Raw genomic sequence first — 21,967 nt, 5'->3', positions numbered from 1 at the left:
AGCGGTGACAATAAAACCTGCAAAAACAATCAGTGTTTTTCCATGCAGGTTCACATGGTACATTTCGAAACTAATAAAAACGGTCTATTCTGGGCATAGAGTATTCAAATAGATCTGAGAACAATTCAGCGTACAAGATAACAGAAAGAGGACATCTGTAGCCCCATTGAAAGACTTGTTTAACAAGATTAGCACAGAGATTATCGAACTTTACATGGGTCCTTTTTTCCCCTGACCTCTTTTCAACTCTCTTTCCAGAACACTTCCTCACTATTCCACCACATACTTCGAGCGCCGTGAGGTTTTGCATGAGATTTTAATGGGAGATGTTTGAATAAACCACAGTCATTTGTGCTTTTTTGGTAACCGTGACGGTCGTTTTAACAGACAAATTTTACCACAGCCTTGGGCCAGTGTGTGCTTGATATTATGGGACACAGTTGTCAAGCTCGTTTACCAGTGTGTTGTTGTGATGATGAAGTGTTTGTTGGATGGCGGTTTGTCTGCACCACTCAAACGTATGTTGGTAATACCAAGGTACCATGGTATTTTTATGTAAGGAACATTTCACAGTACAAAAAGTCAAGAGATTAAACAATAAAGCAAAATGTAAACAAATTTAAACAAATAAAAGTGGTTACATTTTGCTTTTTCATTTAATTTTTGTGTATGTATGTGTATATATATATATATATATATATATATATATATATATATATATATATATTTATTTATTTATTTTTATCACATTTACTGCATCGATAACTCCAGATTTAAATATGAAGAAGCAGGCATCAATACAGAAAAAAAGGTTGAATTGGAGAACCATTTCAAGTAATAACTTCTATTTTTGTCAGTTTTTTTTGTGGATTTGGAACCCGAATGAAATCATTTACTAGGGAACAACACTGCTTATTTGCGTTGCTGTATTTGTGATTGAAATATGAGACAAAGATTGACAAAAAGCACATAAAAAATGCATTAAAAAACAACCCAATTGTATTTCAACACTATTTTATTACAGAAGTGTAGCTATTGCCATTCCCTTTGCAATTATGTATATATTGTTTACATTCAATAAACATTGACGTTTTTTTTTCATGTAAAAAAACAACAAATTAACGTACTGCAGGGCATAGCTGCCGTCTGATCATACTTTAAAATTACACATAAAGCAGCATTGAGGTGCATTAACCTGAATATACACGTTTCATATTTTCAATGATGGCATTGGGGTGCGATTTATGGACCAACATCCACTTTTTTCCTAATAAAAAAATGCAATTTGTCACTCTGATAGTAGAAATGTAACTTTCATAGAATGATGTCATAGACACACGTGAAGCTGTCTGAAGACTTTTCTGAAAAGAACTATTTGATTTCTATAAAGGTGCATTTGATTAAAATTTCATATTCAGTAAAATACAGTATGGTGTCAGTCAAACTGTATTGTAACTTAAGTATACAGATTTTTATTTAAATAGATCTTAAGAAAAAAATCATAGTATTTGAAACACAATGTACTGTATTACAAAATCATGCTGTCATGTCAGTTTATTTTTTATCTTTATTAAAAATCTGTTGTTCATTGAGAAAATTGCCTGCATCTTCCCTCTTCTAAGACATATTCATAGGAGAATATATATAAGGGTATAACTTGAATATTAGTACATAATATTCCTTCACAAACAACACGAATCAGTCGTCTGTTATAACTGTGCAAGTATTTCATCACTTGATGGGTCTTGAATGGGCAAGAAATAATGTGGGACATTTACTCAGATAAGTTCAGATATGTGCTCACTTTGAGATGGAGAGTTTTAAGGATTTTATTTCCATTGTAATACACTGTATTATTTACTCAGTTTAACACCAAGGTAGAGAATACAAATGTTGAGAAAATGTGCGAAAATAACAAAGCGCTCCACGAACAATCCAAGAGATTCAATGGTAAAAGAGGTTGGGATTTTTCCACTCACGTGCTCCAGACTCTAATTTGTCTAAATAGTTCAAAACATCTGTCCGAAGAGAGGCCATTTGCCCTCAAGAGTCTTTTGCAGTGAGAAAACGGCATGCTGAAACACCCCATCCCCTTCAGTAGCGACAAACATCACCAAAGGAGCATCTAAAATAACTACATCGGTACGTTTGTAGGTTTACACACTGCTATCATCCTCTGTCCATAAAGTGCTCTCTTTTGTCCTGGGGAATGACTGAAGGAAACGAGGGACAAGTCTGAAAGTTTGTATTGATTTCGAACAGCCGGCAGCAGTTTTCAGTAGACGTAGCCCTCATTGTACGGGTTACAGTAGCCACCCTCTTGGATGTATGCCATGTTTTCATCGAAGTGTGACAACGGCACGGTGTCTTCCTCGTTGATCTGCCGCTCCAGGTCAGTCTTCAGCACTGGACGCTGATTGTCGGGGAAGGCCATGGAGAACAAAGCCTCGGGGTCGCAGACAAACTTATACACGTATCTTTCACCTGCCACCTTTGAGTCAGGAAACCAGAATATTACTACACATTTCAACAGTGAAAAGACAACATACAGCTTAAAAACTTTTTATGGAAACTGTGATCATTTTCTTCTATAGGACTCTTTGATGAACAAAAAGTTTATATATTTCAAATACATATAATTTGTAACAATATAAATGTCTTAATTGTAACTTTTGATCAATTCCATGCATCCTTTTGAACAAGAGTGCATTCAGACTTCAGTTACATTTTCTTATTAGCACATTAACATCATCATAATTAAAAAGCAGCTTATTATGAAAAAAAGAGAAAACATGCCAAAATGAAAGTATTTTGAAAACAGGTTATGATGAGTTTTAGTATGTGTCAGAAGATGTAGCTAAGCTCGTTAGCCTACATTACCTTTTGCATGATGCCTTTTTCATAGTAATAGCGCAATGATCGGCTAAGCTTGTCGTAGTTCATAGCAGGTCGATTCTTTTGTATTCCCCAACGCCGTGCCACCTTTGAAACAAAAGAACTATGTTGTCACAAATGAACGTAATATAAAAATCTGTAGAGGTTTCTCTCAAACATTACATAAAAATAAGACCTAACACCCACTCATTACTAAACTAGACAGCATAAAAAAAAAGCATTGACGGATCTGCAGCTGAACCCTGTCAAGGGGTGAAATACAAATCGGCGTCCTCTCATTGGCCACAGCCGTGTACTCATACCTCTAGTCAGAGATGTGTTCATTAGAAACAGCAGATCATGGCAGATGTTCCTGCACCTGTCCACATGACCACCCACCTGTGCCCCCTCCTTTTAAAATCTCCCTCCCACCGCTCTCCCAGTATGGAAGCATATGGGTAGCAATATTCAATTTGGAATGTAATATGCAAAATAACAATGCAATATGTAAAATGGCAATGCATTTCTGTATTTACATTTACATTTTCCAATACATTTGTGCAACGTTTGGTGCAAAATGAAAATTAAAATTAAATTACATAATTTTCATTTGCCATTTCATACACCAGTTTTAATATGTAAAATGAATACTAATTTTAACACTTTATAAGTTGCAAAATTAAAATGAAAATGTATTACAGAAATGATTAGATATGTATAACATGTTCAAGCAAAAACTGTGGCAAAATTATCATTTAAATGCTATTTTTCTTAAATGCATTAACACTCACAGTCAAGACACTTACGATTGCATTTTCATTCAATGTCCCGCAATGAATGTAGCAAAATTCAATGTGCACATTGAAAATGCATTCCGAGCCAATCACGTGTCCGCCCCCTCCCGCCATGTCAATTACTGCGTGAACAAGGCGGGGCTTGCAGAAGGTCAAGAGACTCAAATCTCAAGAAAAGGATTCAAGTGAGAGAACATGGACAAGACAGTTGGTCCGTGTATGTTTTGATCATTTCGGTTTATGGCTTCAATATTTCATTTGCACTTGTAGGCGATTTATTAATGTGACACACACATACCTAGTGCCTTATGACTTAAAAGATGAGAGTGGTAAATGTTACAGACATGGAACTGTTCAGTCTATTATTGATTTTTATTTCCACTTCACTTTAATCCAAAGAGACAGAACTATTTGCACTGTATTTATCAGAGGGACAATATTCATACAATACTGCAACCTAGAAATTTGCAGGTCTCAGCAGCACGAATTATGTGCCCAGCTACATCTGATTAAAATATTATGCTAATGAACAGTGAGCGGTGGTTTCAGACATTAAAGTGCTTCACCGAAATGATCAAAACTCTTATTCTGCCTGAAAGAATGAAAAGACAGAGTTGAAGGTGGAGCGATTCGACCAATCAGATGAAAGTAGCGTTTCAGCTCCGCCCACAAGTGCGAATGAAATATTGAAGCCACAAACCGAAATGATCAAAACGTACACGGACCAACTGTCTTGTCCATGTTCTCTCACTTGAATCCTCTTGAGTCTTGAGTCTCTTGACCTTCTGCAAGCCCGCCTTGTTCACGCAGTGATTGACATGGCGGGAGGGGGCGGACACGTGATCGGCTCGGAATGCATTTTCAATGTGCACATTGAATTTTGCTACATTCATTGCAGGACACTGAATGAAAATGCAATCATAAGTGTCTTGATTGTGAGTGTTAATGCATTTAAGAAAAATAGCATTTAAATTATCATTTTGCCACAGTTTTTGCTTGAACATGTTATACATATCTAATAATTTCTGTAATACATTTTCATTTTCATTTTGCAACTTATAAAGCATTAAAATTAGTTTTCATTTTACATATTAAAACTGGTGTATGAAATGGCAAATGAAAACTATGTAATTTCATTTTCATTTTCATTTTGCACCAAACGTTGCTCAAATGTATTGGAAAATGTAAATGTAAATACAGAAATGCATTATCATTTTACATATTGCATTGTCATTTTGTATATTACATCCCAAATTGAATATTGCTACCCATACGCTTCCATATCCCAGAGCCCCGCGCTGTGGGCCTTTTTTCACTCTACTGCGGCTCATTCACGCCTTGCACCCGCCCAGCCAACCCCAACGATTGAATGACTCCCCTGTTCTCTACAGCTGCCCTGTGGACCAACGCCAGCACACGCAAACACACATATACAGAACTAACAAATCCCACTGTTGCTGATACTTTACACAAACACACCTCTGTCCGCACTTTCCAAACACTTCGGACCTTTTGGAGAGTTGACATGTTGAAATACTGTTTTTTATACAATAAACATTAAAATAATGTTTTTTGGATGGACATAACAGACACTTTCGAACAAACAAATGAAGAGTCTCTCTAGGAATCAAAACTTGCATAAAGGGTGGAGATACTTTAAATTTCATAACCATAATCAGATAACGATGCATTTAAGCAATATGTAATCTCCTAAAATTATTTTAACCCTATAAAGCCGACCATATCATATTTGATAGACAAAATTCAAAAGCCTCTATGGTATCAGCATGATTAAAATTTAGCTGAAAAGCAACTGCAGCATTATATATTTGCTCAATTTGGGCATCTGAATAAAGGTGTTTTTTTTCCCCAGGTATGAGCTCCATATTCTCTTATATCTTAATATATCAACCATAAAAGCCTGCAGTATCAAATATGATATTCAGCAAAAAAAAAAAAAAAAAAAGTCTAAATGCTCAATAAAATGTTCCATAAATTATTATTTAAAAAAAAAATGTTTTTATTTCATGTCAGGTTTTATAGGGCTGAATTATTTATAATAAATTACTTACTTTAAATTAAATTATTAATGGCCTAAAATTTTTTTATTAAATAGCACAAACATAACGCTTAAGAGGCCACATACAGGTACAATCTTGGTTGAAAAATGTAATATTGAGGCTAGTTAGTACCTCCTCAGGCTCAATGAGTTTAAACTCCATGCCCCGGCCAGTCCACGCAATGAAGTTTGAATTTGAGGGGTCATCCAATAGGGCAACCAAAAACTGCCAGAGCTGCAGCGAACCTCGTCTCTGATAGGTTGGGCCTTCACGGTACAGCCCCGCCTCCTGCTTTATATCACCTGGGGGAGGGAAAATTATAAAAAGCATTAAATCTCATAATGCCTAGGGGCAACACACACAATGATATCTTTTTAGAAAGATGAATGAATGAATGAGTAAATAAATAAAAAATGAAATAAATATAAAAACATACCTTCAACCTTCTCTGGTACCACACAAGTGTCATCATAAAAGTGCCTTGCAACTTTGTCGAACATACATCCTATTGAATAAAGACATTGAGATATTGTTATAGTCTGACTTTAAACATTTAATACAACTTCAAATTAGACACTTTAAATAATAAAATATATAAGATCAAATATTACTGTGGATAGTTACCCTCTGTTCTGTTATTGTGGGCCAGATATCCCTCTTGTCTAAGATATACAGAGTGACAGCTAGGCACTTCTGGAAAAGAAGAAAACAAAAAAGCATTTTAAAAATGATGCATGGGCTCGGCTAAAAGCTTAAACCCATGTGTGTATGTATGCATTTATTTGCTTATTATTTTCCATTTTAAGGCAAAAAATAAATAAAAATAATATATATATTATATATATATATATATATATATACATCTAATTTAATATTCAAAAGAGTAGGTTAAAACATTCTGGACAACAGATTTGTGAGGATTAACCACAGTGCTCCACGTCAGTCATGTTGTTTGTTGAAGCTGTGATTCAATCAAAGCAAAGCAAGACAGTTTAAGTGAATGCTCCATAAAACATCTAACCCAGTTCATTTGGACCTATAAAGATCTCTCTGGGTTTCATTCAAGTAAAGGGCCTGTCGAGGAAATTACCACTGATTAAATTAGCCACTGACTCCCCAGTCCTTACACAGCTCACAACAAACAAACTCCTTTATGAGGAAGAATAAATGCTTCTAAATGGCTGGGAGGGGATGCAAAACATGTCAATGATCTCCTCCACTGATGTAAAGAACTAATGCAGACAAATCACTCACACATATGAAGCCCTCATCACTTTATTTATTGGCTTTTAGTGTGTCTAATTTATAGCTAATAATTAGACAATAAGTTATAGATAGTAATGCCAACATAAAATGTGAAATTTATAGTGTATGTACATACAAAAAATATTTTAAATCAATTTCAGTCCGTAGCATTAATTTTGTTTAAAAATAAAATACATTTGAATTTGTTGCTTTGACATTAAGTAAACAGAAAAGGCCCTGGTATTACTGCTATTATCCTCAGGTTGTGTTTTACAGATTTACATAATCAACAGGAAACAGCTGAGAACAGTGCTGCATTCTTTCCTGACAGGCTGCTGCTTGCACCTCCATTTTTATGAATGAAAACCAAAAGCCTCTTCATTCATGCCAGAGCTGGGCCGACAGCCTGGGGGTCCCTGGGGGTCCCTGGGGGAGAGATTAGGGGCCCTTTGTCTTTTCCAGCCAGGCCCTCAGGAAATGAGATCAGACCTAAATAACACGTTAATTCTATTAATCTCTCGTCCCTAAAAAAGTTGCTTTTTGGCTGTAGGTGTACCCAGAAGTAAACAAAAGAAAAAGGACGTTCAGACTATTTCCTGTTAGTTTAGAGATGTACATACTGTCTCCATACCATTAGTCATGCTTTAATTTTTTTATAAAACATGTCTTACCTATTTATTAAAATCTATTTATAAATTTTTCTGTTTAATTATTTTAGGGTCTGTTTGTGTTTTTGAAAGTGGCTGCATTTATTAGCACAAAGTACAGTAAAAAAAGCGAATTTTTTAGAATTTAAAACATTTTCTATTGTAATATATATTTAAAAGTAATTTTTTCCTGTGATGGCAAAGCTTAATTTTCAGCAGTCATAACTTGTCTTAGTGTCACATGATCCTTCAGAAACCATACTAATATGCTGACTTGGAGCTCAATAAACATTTCCTTTTATTATCAATATTGAAAAGAATACTGCTTGATCTGTAATGTTTCCACAAAATATTAAGCCGCTCAACTCTGCTCTGTCAGCATTAGCAGATATGTAAACAGATAGAAACGAAACTCACCTGAGTCATAGGTGAAGTCGCGAGGCTCTTGTTTGATCATCATGGAGTGAGTGTACGTCTGGGGAAGCGGCACGCCCACCATGGCCGGATGTTCGAAGAGGGGGTCGCCGTACTCCTGCTTGAACCCCTGAGGAGGGAAGGGGATGCTGGGTTCCGACATCTGTCTGTGATACATGGGCCGTCCGTCCCGCGACATTGAAGGAGAGGGGAAGGAATGACATGGCTCCGACAACTGCCGCCGAAATCTGAACAAAACACTGTATAGAATAAGTCTCACAAATGATCTGTCTGTCTGTCTGTCTGTCTCTCAGTGGTAGAGCATTGCGTTAGCAGCACTAAAGGTAATGGGTTCAATTCCCAGGGAATAACATACTGGTAAAAATATGTGTAGCCTGAATGCACTGTAATTCACTTTGGATAAAAGCGTCTGCTAAATGCATAAATGTAAATATATCTGTCTGTCTGTCAGAAGTGTTTTGGTAATTGGCAGTACCTGTGGTCCATGGGGTAAGCACTGTCAGGGAGGGGCTGTTGGGGTGCGAGGTGAGGGTAAGACCTGTCTGGTTTCGGGGTGGGGGCGGCAGTGGGAGATCCATGCTGGCCAGGGGACACGGGCGTGCTGCAGGGGGTAGACACTGGGCTGGAGGCCTTCATTCCCAAGGGATGCTTCTGCTCGTAGGCACTGGAGACACCAGGGAACAAGAGCAGTTTAAGTTAGTCTTTCCTGAGGGCCTTTCAGGCTGCTGAAAGGTTATTAGACTGTGCTAGACTTCAATTTAAAAAATTAACGTATATATATATATATATATATAAATCTTCTGAATTACATTTTTAATGAAAAATAAATAAATGCACAAAAAATTATAGTCAAAATAATACAAAAAAAAATTATAAAAGGCACAATTGTGATATTGTATTCATAAGACAAAAAGTGTTAAAATTATAATATATTAACAACAATAATAAATGATAATACATATATGATATTTTTATATGATTAAAAAAACTATTTATATGTACTACTGTTCAAAAGTGTGAGGTCAGTCTCTTATGCAAACATTTACTGCATTTATTACAGTAAAAACAGTAAAACTGTGATATATTTTTTACACATTTAAAATAACTGTTCTATTTTATTTCAAACTGTAGTCTGTTCCTCTGATGCAAAGCTGAATTTTCAGCAGCCATTACTCCAGTCTTCAGTGTCACGTGATCCTTCAGAAATATTTCAAGTAACATTTCTTAATATCAATGTTGAAAACAACAGTGCTGCTTAATATTTTTGTAGAAACTATTTAATGTTTTTTTTTCCATGTTCTATAATCTAACAATAAAAAAATTCCCACAATTCCCATCATCTATCCCTAGCCATCCAGCTACCGGCTCTCCACCCCTCACATCCCACAATCGACAGGGTACCAAAGAGAAACCATCAGATATCTTGTCAGATATGAACCTTAAAGCAATTACACTCCATTCAGAAACATTAAAAGACAAGGAAGGAACAGGCTTCTATGGGGCTTGACAATCTCCAAAGCACCTCTGAAGAGAACATCATCACAGAGGTTGTTGGTTCAGCTTGAGTGCCATCTGCAATATGAGGGCAGGTTGGCTCCTCCACCGAAATAAAACAAGTGAAATGTCATAAATTTCAAATCAAATCAATAGGAAGATGACTGTAACTAAGCAACGGTGTTTGCGGTAGACGCTTGTCCAAATGGAAAAGCCATTTATTGCACTTATACACAGTAGCATAATTTCTTGTTTCGTTTTTGTGTTTTATTCCCCCTTTCCAATTTCAGGTGGATCCCATTTAAATCATTTCGAACAGCACCTGCTGTACAGTTGCCTTTGAGTAAATAACTAAAGAAAAACTATTATTATTGTGCTTTTTTCCCTCATAAATCTTTAAGACTATTCTTGGCTCAAATCTATGACAAGACCACATCTGCTTTAGGGCTGTTCTGTCAAATGAACGTCTGTGCTTTTATTCAGCCTTTAGTCACATATAAAAAGGTGAAATACACACCAAATGTAACACCTTAATGCTTTATTTGAACACCTGAAAATTCAGCATCACAAGCAGCGTGATTAACAAACCCAACGTTTGCATTCAGAAAATAGTTTTTTTTTCACAAATCTGTAATTAGGAAAATAACACACTCTAAATTGACAAATAATGGGTAAAAATTATTTGTTAAATGGTATCTGTATTGCAAATGTACAGTATGTAGACATATTCAGCCTATTTAACTCTTTCACACCAGCTGCTGAGGCTGAATTTGCAAACCAAACCATGTGATGTTAGTGTCGCTCAAAATAGCTGAAAATATAAAGTTTAGAGCTGATTTTCACTGCTTTGGTGCAAAAACACTTACGGCTTCACGCAAATTTCTCTCAAACAGTCTAGCAGTCTAGTATGTCTATACAATAACTTGGTGTTATATACAAGATTTGATTATTTAAAATAATACCTGATGTTATACAGGCACTTCTCCCCATAATGGAGTCTGAAGGGCCTCTCCTGACTGCAGGCTGAGCCCAGATTAGTACACGGACTGTGGGGCTCTTTCTTTATCCTCAACTGCAGCCCGTGGAACGCCACTGAGAAAGAGATGTTTAAACAGAACATCAAAATGAAATCATGGCTAAAGAATATAACAGTGAAGAATATGATTCTCCCTATATTCATTACTCAAAGGATGCAGAAGAATTGGTATTTGAAACTGCAATCATTCTTTTGAAGATCACACAAGGCATCTGCAGGTGAAGTTAAGGTGACCTCACAACATTTACCTTCTTTTATGCATTCACCAAAAATAATTAGATTTCTGGTCATTTAGGTTTCTTATACTAATCGCCATAAAAGTGCTCATATGAACAAGGACAGACACAAACAGTTATGTAATAATAATAATAAAACATTTTTTAAACATAAATCCTCATCAGTTCAGTAACCAAATTAATAAAAAAAAACACATCTTTAAAGCAACATTTAAGTAAATTCAGCACGCATGGATGAGATTTTTGTCATTCAGTTAATTGAATAACAACTGTTGTCCAGATAGTGAAGTTTAAACCAAATGAAATTAATGCATAATTTCGGCATACTTCTAAAGGGAATCTAGTACTTTGATACTTATGAAAAGGAGTGGGGGGGATACAAGCATAAATAGAAAGTACTTCATTTGACTAGATTTGTGTAATCTAAAAGTTACGAATAAAAATATTAATGTCTAAAGTAAAAACCTTCATTGATTTGGCAGTCTTCTGAAATTTGAAATGGTCTTGTTAGGATGTGTCGTTGTTCATGATAGTGGATTCTAAAAGTAGCAGTATGGATGAATAATTTATGTTTGAGAAGACGTTCTTGATGGACCATATTAAGAAGCACATAGACAGACGAAGAAGAAATGCCATAATTGATTTTACGCAAAGGAATACGAGTAAACGAATCAATACAAAATCTGTTAGCATCACAGGACGTCATACATGCAGGATGTCATTCCAGGATTGCAACAATTACACATGCATTGATTGGTGTTAATGGACAACATTTTCAAGAAGTCGTTTATGACATTTACTTAAAAATTGTTGTAGCCTTGCAATTTATGAGATGCATTTAAACCCCTGAGTACATCAGATGTCAACTGATGTGGGCAATAAAGGAACAGGAGCAGCGGTACATTGAATAAGATCTCTTATAAAATCAAAAGGACATCTTGAGTAGAGCTAAATATTAATTTATCAAATCTCAATTTATGCAAAATTTTCACAAATTATTTCCATAGTATTCCATTATAAGCTGCACTCTTATAGATTTGATTTTGAGGAATCAATAGCTAAATGTAGCACCTCCACCTAAATTCCATGTATGTTACCGAACACTATTGCACTATTGAAAGTGCATTTGGGTAAAAACACAACTGTTTCTAAGTGTCAAACTGTGTCTTTTTTTCTGTGCTGATGGTCGTGCATTTTCTCACCCTTCTCTCTTTCTCACTCTCAGCACTTCGCTGACTGTTACTCGCTGATAATAGATTCAGTCACACCTTCTTCTTAAACACTCTGGGCTTGAATTATGATGGCCTTTACAAAAGGACAAAAATCTCAAATATAAACACTGTTTGATAACACTTACCCTGACAAAAAATCCCTACTATCCTAGTATTTAAATAGATTGATATTTTTACAGTAACACACACAATTCTCTTAACAATTAATAATGCATTTAAAATAAAAGTATATACAATATAATTTTAAAAATGTGGGGTCGGTAAGATTTTTTTTAATGCTCACCAAGGCAGCATTTATCTGATCAAAAATACAGTAAAACTGTAATTTTGTGAAATATTATTACAATTACAATAATGTATTAAAAATACATTTTCAGATATTTGTATTATTCCAGTCTTCAGTGTCACATATGCCAAATATGCTGATTTGAGTTTGATATTTTCTCCTTATAAATGTTTAAAACAGTTGTTACTGCTTTTTCAGGATTTTTTGATGAATAGACTATTCAATATAACTTACTTGAAATAGAATAAAAAAAATTTTTTTTCAACTTTGTTGTCACTTTTCATCAGTTTAATGCATCCTTGCTAATTAAAAATAGGAATTTCTTTAACAAATAAATAAATAAACAAATAAATAAATAAATAAACAATGGTGCCCAAACTTTTAAATGGTAAAAGTAACTTCAAATCTTCAAATGATACAAATAATTTCACAAACAACCAGTTTATCAGGCCACGCACGTCTAGTGTGAAGCAGCAGCCGTTTGAGAGGTGTATTTTCTGGCTGTGTTATCCCTGTATATTCCATTTCGAGGTGTTTTGTGAGAAAGGACCACACGAAACGGAAGTGATCCACTGGCACTGTCGACTCAGACCCATATGGGAGGGCCAGGATGCCCGTTCAAGAGCCCAACCGCCATGCCCTCGCTCTAACTCCATCTGCCTGTCCCTCCTCTCCTCCCCTGTTCTGCCGGCAACGCCAACTAACACCCTGCAGTTACAACGTTTTTGCTTAAATATACATTTTGGAATGGAATAAAATTTACTTAATAATACAGAACAAAAATAAAGAACAATGTTCATATAGATGCAAACAAAAAGGCTTCCTTGAGTGACATTTCATTTCTCTTTTGTCACGGACTACACTCACAATAAAGTCTAGCTCACACTAAGGAAGGAATACAGGGCAATAGTCCATTATCAGCCAACACTAGTATATTTTATTTGCTTAATGAGCTTTAGTTGTCTAGAAAGACAAAGCCCCCCTTCTTCTTCTCTACATCCTCTGTAGCAGAGTCTGTTTTGGCTCCTCTTTAAGACATAAGCTGGACTCGCTCCCCACTGTGCTTCATTCAGTCCATGCCACTTCCGACACTGGCACCGGCTCTGCCACGACCACTCCGCGCCAACTTTACTTCCTATGCCCATTTAAAGGACTATTGCTTCTGGCTGCACTCGCTGAGAGGGTACACAACCTAGAGAACACACGCCGCTCGTGCTCTCTCTCTCTGTTTATTCACAGAAACGACAGCGGCGAACGACAACATGTCGTAAACGAGCGAAAAAGTGAGCTGCGTTCGCAAAATTCACACGCTGCTTTTAGTCAGGCCTTTCTAAACTATGACATTTTGCTAAATATAAGCTACTATTTTGAGCCACAGTGAAAGAAAAAAGGCCACACTTACAGTTTTCGCTCTGAAAGTCTGGAACAAACTGCTCATCATTGTCAGGAACTTGAGCTGGGAGAAGAAAAAAAAGAGAGAAAATGGTAAATAAACAGATTTTTTTTCTTCATAATTATTATATGTGACCATGAACCACAAAACTAGTCATAAGGGGCTATTTTTTTAAATTAAGATTTATAGATCACCTGAAAGCGGAATAAATTAACTTTCCATTGATTGGTTTGATTTGATTGGACATTATTTGGCCGAGATACAACTAGATACAAAATCTGGAATCCGAGGGTTGTTACTAATCAAAATTTTATTTTGACATATTTACAGTAGGAAATTTACAAAATATCTTCATGGAACATGATTTTTACTTAATATCCTAATGATTTTTGGCATAAAAGAAAAATAAAATTTTTTGAGCCATACAATGTATTTTTGGCTATTTTTGTCAAATATGCCCCAGTGAATTAAGACTGGTTTTGTGGTCCAGGGTCACATATTTGGTTTCAACAAATTGAGCTAACACAGTCTCTACTCTAATAATCACTTTAATGAGTAATTTCCTCCAATAATCCTCTGTAATTGAAACACTAATGATCTGAAGTTCTCAGACCACCCCATAAAGACATTTATTGGTTTAAAACGGACAAAACATATCCTCTAATTATGTCAGTAATTTAATTTCATCTTAATTTGTTGGACAAAGCAGGCTTTTGCGTGTGAAACGCATCCCATATGTGTCTCAGTAGTTGGCTTTGACATCCAGCTACATAATGCACTGACGTATGTGTATTCAAATAATTTGAGAATTAAAAATAAATAAATAAAACAAACCAGGAAACCAAAAGAAAAACACCTTGGAAATGTGCTTTACACAGTGTCTTCATAAGGATAGCCATGCAGCGAGAAAACACCTATTGTTCACACTGTCTAATTGGGACACATCCCCACTGGTGAATGCACCTGTACCTGCCGCGACGGCTGCCTTCCAAACAGAGCACGTTCCCCTACCTTTCCCTCTCTCATAATAATGCTAAAGTAATGAAGCCTTCATATGGAGCTCAATTAAGCACATTCATGTTTATATCACATGCGTTTGCACTCTTGCAAGAGTTCTGTTGATTATTGCTCGTTCAGCTCGACACAAAGGTGCACTGTGGCAGAGGAGAGCATGAGACCTTGCTGCACAGGGCTATTAGCACATTTATTCCTCTGTGCTAAAATTGGATTTTCATTTTCACAACAACAGTAACAAGTCGCAACACGCACAAATCAGCATTTGCTTTGTGTAAGGCAACAAGTTTTGCTGAGCTTTTTGGAAATGGCAGTGTTTTCTCACGTCTGTGTAAATTGTAATGCATTCATAAATGATGTAAATATGGGAGAATGTTTAACTGAAAAACCGCTCGTGAATGGAAAAATATAGATGAGACCGGACTACACTGTAAAATGTACATTTTCACAAGAAAATACTATTTTAGTAGTCTTTCTACTTCAAAATGTAACTACTTGCTACTTTGAAATTGTTTGCAAAATTTAATAGCAATCTATGAGTAAAAACACCAAATTATTTTCAGAGTAGTTGTCATAAGTTTTTTTTTTCTTTAGTACCTTTTTAGTTTTTCAAGTCAAAAATCTAATTCAAACAAGAGACAACTGCATAATTAAGATATATTGTAACTGAAAAGTATATGACATGTCAGGTCAGGGCAGGTTTTCACATATGCTTTAATTTATATAAATTAGAACTATTTATTGATAACAATATTTGTACTCCAAAACAATAGCACTTTTGTTATTATTATTATTATTTTTTTTCCTGCTTTATTTTATTGTAAAGTTTGCAAAAAAAATGCTTAATTGCAGGTTTTTCTATGACAACAGAGGCCCACATGTATACGGATAACTGTATCTTTTATTCCTGGGCAATAATGGTTAAAATATAAATACACAAATAATAAATATAAATGTGTGTGCATATGCAGAAATTGACTTTCGTTAATTAAAAACAACAACAAAAAAACTAAAAACTAAAAAATATGCACTTGACTAAAAAGTGTGACAACCTGCCCCCAAGCATGCATCACCATACATTTGTTTGGTAATCAGAACCAATTTATCTTTACAGTATTTGTCAGTGTTTTGAAAAGGCAAGTCCAGCACAACCGCAGCAGATGTCTTTACTGGTTGAACTCAACAAGAAATAACACCGCCATTTCTCTGGCTGGTTCCAAAGCAAACACAAAGTAATATAAAACGGTGCCCTCACCAGGTCAGGAGAGAATGAACAAGAAAGAAAGACCAAGTGCATTAAGAGGCAGCAAAGTAGCGTAAACATCAGTTAAAGAGAGGAAAGGTGAGAGGAGGGAAAGACTGAGCTGCAGCCAGTATTCTCAGCAGGGTGAATAAGTCAACCTGTGAATGGGACAGCTGATCCCAGCACTGCTCCTGAGGCTAGTGAAGGTGTTGGAGCATGTCCACCAGTTAAAGAAAAAAAGAGAAGAACAGAAACACACAAACTGCAGTGCAGGCCAGGAACTACATAAAGAGACTCATAATCACTTCTCTGCCAAACAAAGAGGAAACGATACATAGAAATCAGATAAAAGTCACATTAGAAAACAATGAAATAATTATATAACCCCCCTTTTTTTAAGTTTTCTAGATGTAATAAATGACTTTCAGCTGTCTCTGGCCAAAATGACATGTATGTCAAATGACGAGCTATCAGCTCTTTAGTCAACGCTGCCGGAAATTCTGTCCGTCGCTCATACGTCGTATTCTTTCCAATTACCTGAGCTAATAAATCTCTGAAATGAAACTGCTAGTTCTTCGTTTGGGTTCTAATGGACAGGAAGTCATATATTAAATCCATCTGTGATTTATCTCAAATCTTTGGGCGCTGCGGCTGATGGATGTAAGACAGGTTGAATTGTACTCCTCACTTTAATATCTACTGCAGCGACTACTTCTTTTTTCTTTCTTTTTTTTTTTTTGTTCTTCTGCACACTTTTCTTTTTTTACCCCTGCCGGATACACTAAAATATTTAAGTCATGTCTTATTCTTTTAGAGGCCCTGGGGTGGATTTGGCATAATCAAACTCACGACAAGAACAGTAAAGTCCGAAATCTGTTCTAAAGCGTACTTTTAATTTTAAAATCCACAATTATACTGCAAGCGTTTTTAAATATATTAAAGAATACATGAAAGTGGCCTATTAAAAAATGAAGAGTCTCTTTCCTTATGCAGGTGCATGGGCAAATCCTATTTTACATACTGTATTAAACAGATCATTTCCTTATATTTCAGAGGTGTTGCTTTACAAAGGTGACCAGTACACAAAACAATGTTCTGTAGTGCAGCTGAAAAATGTATATTTCAGTGAAGTTATTTGAGATAATGTTAAATAAAAAGATACTTAAGTTGCATTAGTCTGACTTTCATGTGGCATTTAAAAATTCATTCACACAACCAGATGTAGTGCAATCACTAACAGAAAACAGACACACACACATCTTCATTTCCTCTTTTTGTCCAAAGTGCATGCAAATGCATTCCAAAGGCTGAAAGGCAGCTGGGATTTCACAAATGCAAAGCGCTGGAATTGGTTTTACAAACTGCTTTGCATGACTTTCAGCTGTCCAACTGCTTTTTTTATTTATTTATTTATTTATTTATTTATTTATTTTTATTTGCAACCAAACTGCTTTTTATAATAAACAGACAAAGGCTGTTATGTCTATTATGATTTGCAACTTTAAACTTCTGCACAGCCTAAATTAATTTATAAAAATAATAAAATCACACAAAGCTTATTTTATGTTCTACTAAAAATGGAAACATCACAGTATAATTGTCACCAACGAATATTTGTTCCTTTTTTAGAAGACTACAAAAGTTAACTCAAATAATAAGACTGATAAACAGTTAAACATTAAAATTGCATGCACATAATCAGTTTAGTTCTTTTCCTGAATGTATACATGTCCTCAACAACATTTTTAAAATGTTGAAAACCTCTCAAACTATTTTTGCAGCCAGAAACAAATAAAAAGTTTTAGTAGCAATGTTTTCCAACACCAAAAACTTCACACTCTTTATCATCAAAATTGCCAGCTTACCATTTTTCACATAAAATTGTTAGAAGATAAACTTTACAATTTAACATCAAAATTGTCAGTTTGCCATTTAATTTTTAATTTTTTTACGTTACATTGTTAGAAATTTAATTTAACATTTATATCACATTAAAATATTTCCAAACACATTAACAACCAACCAAAGAATGAACCATTTACTAACCTAAAGGTCGGTGCTGCAAGCAAGGTGGGAAGAAGACACTCGCACTTAACTCCTGAAGCATCACGTTTGAGTTAGACCACAACCAGCATGTCTTGCCATGAGAAACAAAAAAATGCCAAAACAAACCCCCCCAAAAAAAAATTAATGGAAAAAAACAAAACGGTGAAAGTTGAAGCTCTGGAAGCGATCTACCATCAATCCATTTCTTTAACAAAAAGAGTTACAAAGATAAAGAAAAGTAAAGAAAAAAGCTCTTAGAACTTAATATATGAAAAGTATCAGGCGGGAAAGAGAGGGATACAAAAAGAAAAGGAGTGAGGGATAGAAGGTGTGCGCGTGTGCGTGCATCCGAGAGAGAGAGAGAGAGAGAGAGAGAGAGGTGGCAGTGCTGGTGGCTCGTCTGCCTTAGCTCCTGCCAAAAGCGGACGAGAGGAGAGTGAGCGAGACTGCAAGTTCTTCTGGAAATCTGTGATGACACTCAAAGTAGAACCTCCTCGGTCTCCCTCTAGACTCCTGCTCTTCTCAAGCACTAATGTATGCATGACACACCAAGTGCCTTCGCTACAGATGCATTAATTGGACTGCAGATTAGGTCTGTAACTTGAGGCATATTTGCTCCCCTCCCCCAAATCTCCCCCCACGCTCTCTTCATCTCTGAAACAAAAGCTTGATCAACCACTGAGAACCCTGAGCGAGACTGAAGTAAACAGACCACAGGTTACCTTCAGCGAGCCAGGTTTCCTGAAGTTGACTGAGATCTTGAAACAGCTCTAAAAACAAAGACAGCAGAGTTTGAGAGGGCGAAACAACAGGTACAAAGCTTTAATTATGAGTGTTGACCCTCAGCACATCTCGATTTCAGTCTCAAAGCCCTCTGAAGACCGAGGCGACTGCTGATTGAGATTTTAAAGCCTCGAGTGCAGGTGGCAATGAGCGATATTGCATTTTGCGAGATGTTAAGAAGGCGTGAAATGAACATTGTCTTTTTCACCCACACCTGAGTGCTTACCCTCGGTGTCCAAAGCCAGATCAGAGTTAATGAATTTTCTTTTCCTGTCCTTCGTTGGTCTCGTGTTGGACGTCTTTCCCCGAGGATTCTAAGCAGAAAGCAACAGATCAATGCCGCAAATGAAGATGGAGGGTGTTGAGTTTGCTTTTGAAAGACATGCAGCACACAGCTTTACCTTCACACATCATGCTTGCTGCTAATATATGAGAGATGATTTAGTTAGTGGCACTTTTGACTTGTTTGGAATCTTTAAAAATGAAATATAAAACTTTGTTTCATCATGTCCTGGAATAAAAGATATGATCATGGTCTTGATGAACTCCCAAGTGGAGTTTTTATTTTAATGGCAATATTTTTTTTTCCAAGGAAAATGTTGAATAAGTCTTGGACTTAATAATCCAACATGTTAGAAAGTCAACAGATATGTTTTTGTTTTTTAATTGTTGTTTTTAATTGCGTTTATTAATTTTTTTTCCAGTCTCAAAAACTGACCTGTTTGTTAATCGTACCTAGTTTTAATAGTAAAAAAAAAAATCTAATTTTAAAATGAAAATTTTTAGTCTTCACACTGTCACTTCTCATTTCAGTCATAACAGTTTGGTTTTGGAACAATTATTTTGTAAAATGTATTTGTGCATTGTGTAAGTTTTTTTTTTTTTTAGTAAACTATACATAAATATACCAGCGGAACTGAAAATATACTTTTCTTAGGAAAAAGTGAAATACATAATTTCCCTTGTTTTAACACAATTTAAATGTATTCTACAGGGGGAGTTAAAAAGCTTAAAATATAGCAATTCTGGCATATATGTAGGTTGACTCGCCATAACAAGGTTTAAAGCTATTATAATCAATACTTTAAAACTATCAATGGTTATTAATGTCTTCGAGATCAGTCTAGAAGCTTCCCTTGAAGTAAAGAATCGCACATATACAGATGACAGACCTGTCACGTTACGGTTTACAAAACGCAGATTCTCGTCATCATTCAATTATGTGACAAATACATATTTACAATCACGGAGAGCACCAATTTACCTTCATCAGACTTACATGAAATTTTATGAAAGGCACTTGTTGGTCGTAAAGTCCGTCCATTCTGCAGCGGGTGGACTCTGAGCGCGTCGTCCGATCACCCTTTGAAGTAGGAGACTGACTTATTGGAGATAGCCTACTTGAACTGCTGCGCGCTCGAGCGCATTCAGCGACTCCATTCATAAATAGGCCATTTCTTTCATTTGACTGACTACATGCTGACTATTATGAAACAGACAATACATGCAGCAGATCCGTGACACTTTATAAATAAAGTTGCAAGTGTCTTAATGTAAATATTTTGCTGTACTGTGCGTGCGTAACGCAGTGAACCGATCCTCCGAAGGGACTGGACTTTTGGAAACTCTTTTTTTCTGTTTCTAGTTACGTTTTACTGAAGCGTCGAAGGTGATGGAGAACATAAAGCTAGCACTCACCCCAGTAAACGCACCGCATTCATGCATGGATGTGTCGCCGGACTGAATGAGAAAGGCGCTCTCGTGCCTCTCCTCCGCGCTCAAGTCAACACACACTCGCTGCCTGCTGCTCCAGGGGCCTCCCTTCAGAAACAGCCGGCGCCCCGCTTCCCATTGGCTGCCACTGTTCTCCACCGGATCAGATTTCCACTCGTCAATCAAGAGCCTATTTCATCGTTCCTTCATTAAAATATGCAAAACTGATATTGCAATTATAAGGTGTTAATTGTAAGTATGAGAAACACAGTACATCATTATAATCACTCTTGTGGCTAGATGTTTTGTAAATGATATGCATAAAAGTGTACACACACATTGTATCTCGTTTACAATGCTTACAAATGACCTAACAGTTTTTGACAAGCTAAAAAAGCTTTAAAATAATTAAATAAAAAGATACGCTCAGAATGACCACATCAACATTTTCTAAAACCATTTGTTATTCATAAATCTCTCTTTTAGATAATTTAATGCAGTGGTTCTCAACCTGGGGCTTGGGTCTCTCAACGGCCCCCTAGAAGACCCGCAGCAAACTTCCAAAGGGGGTAATATTATTTTAATATTAAATATAACAGGCAAAAAGGCATTACCACAAAACACATGGTCATCAGGACACCAATGTTATCTTAGAGACAATGAACAGAACACAAATGAGTGGTCAGTTCTGCCCTACTAAGGCCAAAGACATTACGACTTTAAAGTTTTTTACTTGTCCAGCCCAATTAATTATAGGTAGGACACTGGAAATTTAACGATTAGATGTTTTAGTAATTAAAATTATCTACATTAAAAAATTGTGAGCTCAAACTTGATTTTAACCCCTATTTTGAGGTTAATGTACTCTGCCTTTGCATTGTCTGCAAAACGTGAGGAGTCACACCAAGGCAAAAGGCAGTAACTTCAACATGATCAATATTTGGTTGTTGATCAAGAAGTGACACCCTGGTGAATAATCTGCATTACAAGAAGTAAAAAAAAATCTTTAAAGGTTATTCACAATTACATATTGCTGCCAAGGTATCTAGTCTTTACAGTGCTTTGTTATATGGAGCTGTTTGGTAAATCGCAATCTATCTAATTCGTATGTCTACACCGTAATTAAAATGCGGCATACTTTAATGGACAGTAAAACAAAGGAAGAACACTGTATAACTCTAAACCGGGTGCACCGTAACTTCATATTGACGTGAAGTCAGAAGACAAAAAAAGTCAGAATGCCGTAACTCAATTTGAACATTCCAAACTGAAAGAGCCGTAACTGGTGTTATACAGTGTTCTGCCTTGGTTTCTCCAGGGCTTTTCGAAGTTACGGTTGAGACAACCCATTATTTTCTCTGAAAAAACAACAAAATTGACTCAAGATACTTATACACGTGATGACGTCTTGAATGTCCCAAAAATATCAATAACTC

At 35.9% G+C, this 21,967-nt stretch overlaps 1 protein-coding gene across 7 annotated transcripts; it reads right to left on the bottom strand.

Annotated features, from left to right (window-relative positions):
- Positions 1 to 997: 997 nt before the first annotated feature.
- LOC132123517 (ETS translocation variant 1-like) lies at positions 998 to 20,627 on the bottom strand. 7 transcript variants are annotated; one of them, XM_059534177.1, is made up of 13 exons: positions 20,517 to 20,627; positions 20,083 to 20,181; positions 19,045 to 19,132; positions 18,758 to 18,805; positions 13,742 to 13,795; positions 10,512 to 10,641; positions 8,531 to 8,719; positions 8,038 to 8,294; positions 6,353 to 6,421; positions 6,165 to 6,233; positions 5,861 to 6,030; positions 2,881 to 2,982; positions 998 to 2,491 (listed from the first exon to the last, which is right to left on the bottom strand). In XM_059534177.1, exons 1-13 carry the CDS (start codon positions 20,541 to 20,543, stop codon positions 2,276 to 2,278), a joined length of 1,518 nt encoding a protein of 505 aa, XP_059390160.1. In that variant the 5' UTR covers positions 20,544 to 20,627; the 3' UTR covers positions 998 to 2,275. The 7 variants fall into 7 exon arrangements, with proteins under 7 accessions (XP_059390160.1, XP_059390156.1, XP_059390157.1 ...); XM_059534173.1 differs by having other exon boundaries at positions 20,083 to 20,610; XM_059534174.1 differs by having other exon boundaries at positions 8,038 to 8,282; positions 20,083 to 20,609.
- Between the last annotated feature and the right edge of the window lie 1,340 nt (positions 20,628 to 21,967).

This window comes from Carassius carassius, chromosome 41 (genome assembly GCF_963082965.1).
Source record: "Carassius carassius chromosome 41, fCarCar2.1, whole genome shotgun sequence".
Classification (NCBI taxonomy): Eukaryota; Metazoa; Chordata; class Actinopteri; order Cypriniformes; family Cyprinidae; genus Carassius; species Carassius carassius.
This window is presented reverse-complemented; position numbering and strand designations above follow the sequence as displayed.